The 3,978-nt window shown below is 27.6% G+C and overlaps 2 protein-coding genes across 3 annotated transcripts; both read left to right on the top strand.

The window, feature by feature from the left end:
• Positions 1 to 4: 4 nt before the first annotated feature.
• Positions 5 to 1,395, top strand: LOC107884353. 2 transcript variants are annotated; one of them, XM_016806209.2, is made up of 6 exons: positions 5 to 116; positions 398 to 464; positions 557 to 565; positions 632 to 727; positions 934 to 1,080; positions 1,236 to 1,395. In XM_016806209.2, the coding sequence occupies exons 1-6, from the start codon at positions 8 to 10 to the stop codon at positions 1,252 to 1,254; spliced, it is 447 nt and encodes a 148-aa protein (XP_016661698.1). In that variant the 5' UTR covers positions 5 to 7; the 3' UTR covers positions 1,255 to 1,395. The 2 variants fall into 2 exon arrangements, with proteins under 2 accessions (XP_016661698.1, XP_016661697.1); XM_016806208.2 differs by having other exon boundaries at positions 934 to 1,156.
• A 103-nt stretch (positions 1,396 to 1,498) lies between these two features.
• Positions 1,499 to 2,593, top strand: LOC115033197. Its single transcript, XM_029485359.1, has 3 exons — positions 1,499 to 1,785; positions 1,879 to 2,053; positions 2,135 to 2,593. The coding sequence occupies exons 1-3, from the start codon at positions 1,499 to 1,501 to the stop codon at positions 2,591 to 2,593; spliced, it is 921 nt and encodes a 306-aa protein (XP_029341219.1).
• Positions 2,594 to 3,978: the final 1,385 nt, after the last annotated feature.

Raw genomic sequence — 3,978 nt, 5'->3', positions numbered from 1 at the left:
TGAAATTATGAGTAGAAAGCTCAGTGGTTGTGCTTACCGAAAATTGAGTAAAATTAAAAAAGATAGTATAAAAAAAAGTATGAAAAATAATATCAAACTTGGTGTAATGTTCCAAGGTAAGTTTAAATTTGGATAATATTTAAATTTTTGCATATAGGTAGGTATTTCATTAGTTCAACTGTTAAAAAAATTGTGTTCATTGAATAAATATAAATTATTAACATTTATTTTATTTGCAGACATTTTTTTAAAGAACATAATAAGATATTCTAGAGAACAAACACTTTATATTTTAAATTTTTTTTCATGTTGTACTATTCACACTATAAGAATAGTAATAATGGAAATTAGTTATAATATAGATAACATAAATTAATAATATATACCCTACTTTTAGGAGTACAACAAATAGGCACCGTTCATACCGTTCATACTGTTTACAGTGAAATCATCGATAATATTGGGTAGGTATTTTATGAAGAAAATAGAATAGCTAACCTAACTTAACCTATAGAATGAAGAAAATAATGTTTATTGATTATTTTGTTTTTTCAAGGCGTTCAAGCAATGAATTTATTGAAAAAGTAAAAAGTTTACCATTTACTGATCAATCTTTAATGAAATGTAAATCCAATAATGAATTGCATGATAGAAATGAATGTTTTGAATCTCAAACTACTAATGAAGTGAACATTTTACATACACCCAGTTCTTCAGATATGCCAGAGTAAGTAATTAAATTAAGAATTGTACCTAAGATTATTAATAAGAAAATTAATAATATTTACATAACAAAATAAGTACCAATTTTATTTAGAATTTTAGGGTTAGGTTTAATTCTCGGCCCGTTTTATTTTTATTCTACTGAATAAACTATTATTATTATTATTATTATTATTAAAATAAAATGATTATTTTTGAAATTTTTTTTAGTGATGATCCTGCTTTATGGATATTAAATGAGGTGACCAGAGATTTTATTTACAGAAACGGATTTAAACAGAACTTGGATTGTGATTTCTCACAATCTAAGACACAATACCAGTTTATACGTCAAGGAAAATTTAGACCTCATAATAGGTACCTCAGTAAAGATTTATTTAAAACAACGTTAATTAATGGTAAAACATGCCAAAGACACTATCTTAGTTATTCAGTTAGTACTGGTAAAATATACTGCATCCCATGTTATTTGTTTGGAAATACATCAAATTTTTCACGTAAGGGATTTTCAGACTGGAAACATCCAAATAAAATCAATACTCATGAAAATTCAACCATGCATAAAACTTGCACATTTAAAATGAAGCATCGTTCATCAGATTTTGGAAGAGTAGACTCACAACTTACACATAAACTTCAAGCTGAGACTGATTATTGGGTCAATGTGCTCAATAGAGTTTGTTCTGTTATTAAATCATTGTCTAGTCATGGATTGTCATTCAGAGGTGGAGATGACAGTTTTGAATCTTCTGGCAAAAATAATAACAATTTTATAATGGCAATGAAACTTATTGCTGAATATGATCCCTTTTTATCAAAACATATATTAAATTATGGAAATCCGGGTAAAGAAAATACATCCTATATGTCATTTTTTACTTATGAACAGTTTATTAAAATTATGGCTGAAAAAGTAATATGTACCATAGTAGAAGAATTAAAATCTTCAACATATTATTCGATTAGCGTTGATTCAACACCTGATATATCAAATGTTGATCAGTTATCATTTGTCATAAGATATGTAAATAGTATTGGAGAACCTGTTGAACGGTTTTTGGGGTTCATGGAAAATATTGGACACAAAGCTGAACCAATAGCAGAAGCCATTTTTTCTACATTTAATAAGCATAATATTGATATTATATTTCTTAGAGGTCAATCATATGATAATGCCGCGAATATGTCTGGTGCCTATTCAGGAGTGCAAACTCGAATTAAGTTAGTAGCACCACTAGCTGATTTTGTTCCATGTTCCGCTCACTCATTAAATCTTATTGGATTGTATGCAGCCAGTTGTTGTAGTGTTGCAAATAATTATTTTTTATTTGTACAAAATGTATATATTTTTTTTTCATCATCAACTCACCGCTGGCAGATACTTAACCAATATGCTGAGTCAACTCTAAAGGGACTTTCAGTAACAAGATGGTCTGCTAGAAATGATGCATGTCAGAGTCTTAATAAAAATTGGACAGCTGTAAAAAATGCATTGCAGGAGCTAGTAGATTCTGATAATGAAAAACCGCTTACACGTAGTGAAGCCAGTGGATTGTTACGGAATATGAATAAATTAGAAACTGCATTTATGACATCGCTATGGTGTGATATTCTTCAAGCATTTAATAATGTAAGTAAAAAATTGCAATCTATTAAAATAGATATCAGTTGTGTTGTTGGATTGTATAATACACTGATAGAATATATCAAAACATTACGAACAATGTTCAACACCTATGAAAAATTGGCTCAAGATAAATTTGAAGAAAATGTTCCTCAGTTCGAAACAAAAAATAGAAAAAGAAAAAACAAATTGATGAATCTAATGAACCGGATACTGTGTTTAGTGGCTATCAACACTTTAAAATAAATACTTTTTATCCTATCTGTGATAATTTATTGAATGAACTAGTAAAGAGAAAAGAGGCTTACGATAATTTAATTTCAAAATATTTATTTATATTGAAATTACAAGAATACAGTCCATCCACAATAAGAAAGGCCGCTAAAATGTTACGTACAGTTTACAATGAGGATCTGGATGAATCATTTGATAATGAATGTATACATTTTCAAAGTTTATTGAAGACATTGGGAGATCCACCAACAAGTTTACTTCAAATGAGTTTATTTTAAAGAAAATTTGATCTGGTAACTACTTTTCCATACATTAATATAGCATTAAATATGTTTTTATGTACACCAGTATCAAATTGTTCAACTGAAAGATCATTCTCAGCATTAAAACGTATCAAGAATTATTTAAGATCTACCATGTCATCTGATAGACTTAACAGCTTGGCAGTTCTTGCTATTGAATCATCAATAACTTGTAAACTAGATTTTAAATATTTGATTTAATATATATATAATTGATTTTAATTATAAAAACATTTGCTGAAAAACAGGCAAGAAGAAAAAATATTTAAATTTATTGGTTATAATATAAGTTTTTAATATAAAATATATAATATATAAAGGATTTTAATATATTATAAGTTAAGTTTGTTAAGTTTTTTTTATTGCAGTGTTAAATAAATAAAATTATGCATAATATGTTATGATTAAATGTTTATTATACCTACTATTCGTCTAAACTTATTACCTTCATTATAATAATATAATTATTAATAATAAATGTGTAATATGTTTAATTGTTAATAAAAATTCATATTAATAATGGGTATTATTAAATTCGATTAAAGGCGAGATGCATGGCTGTAAACCGTAACGTTGCGCGCTTACGTGATAACAGAAAATCGCACGTTTTAGAAGGATATTACTTCCAAAATAATGATTTGAACATTTTTTTTGTACCGTTGTTCTTAACTCATTTAAATAAGTGTTTAAAAAAAAAAATCATAAAAACGCTAGGTAATTAAACTGAATTTGTTCCTTTATTTAAAAATTAAAATACATATAATGTTTTATAATTTGAAATAGGTATTTATAATATTTATTTTTAACACTGGACATTCACCCCCCCCCCCCATGACACCAAAAGGGGGCGGAAATTCAGAAGTGCCCCAGGGCGCATTGTTTCTAAATACGGGCCTGGTACTGACTATATAACTTAGGCCATTTTATGTAGGTCGATAAGCTATCGACCTGTAGGCAATATATTTAATAACCAAGCCGATAAAAAAAACAATAATAATCGTATATACTAAAAAAAGAATCAGCCAAATCGGTTGAGTAGTTTTCTCGGTTAGCGCGGTCGTAGAAAATCCCTTACAATTTTATATAATACTAGCT

Source organism: Acyrthosiphon pisum, chromosome X, assembly GCF_005508785.2.
Source record: "Acyrthosiphon pisum isolate AL4f chromosome X, pea_aphid_22Mar2018_4r6ur, whole genome shotgun sequence".
NCBI lineage: Eukaryota > Metazoa > Arthropoda > Insecta > Hemiptera > Aphididae > Acyrthosiphon > Acyrthosiphon pisum.
Note: the sequence above shows the minus strand (reverse complement) of the source record. Positions and strands in the feature narration are given on the sequence as shown.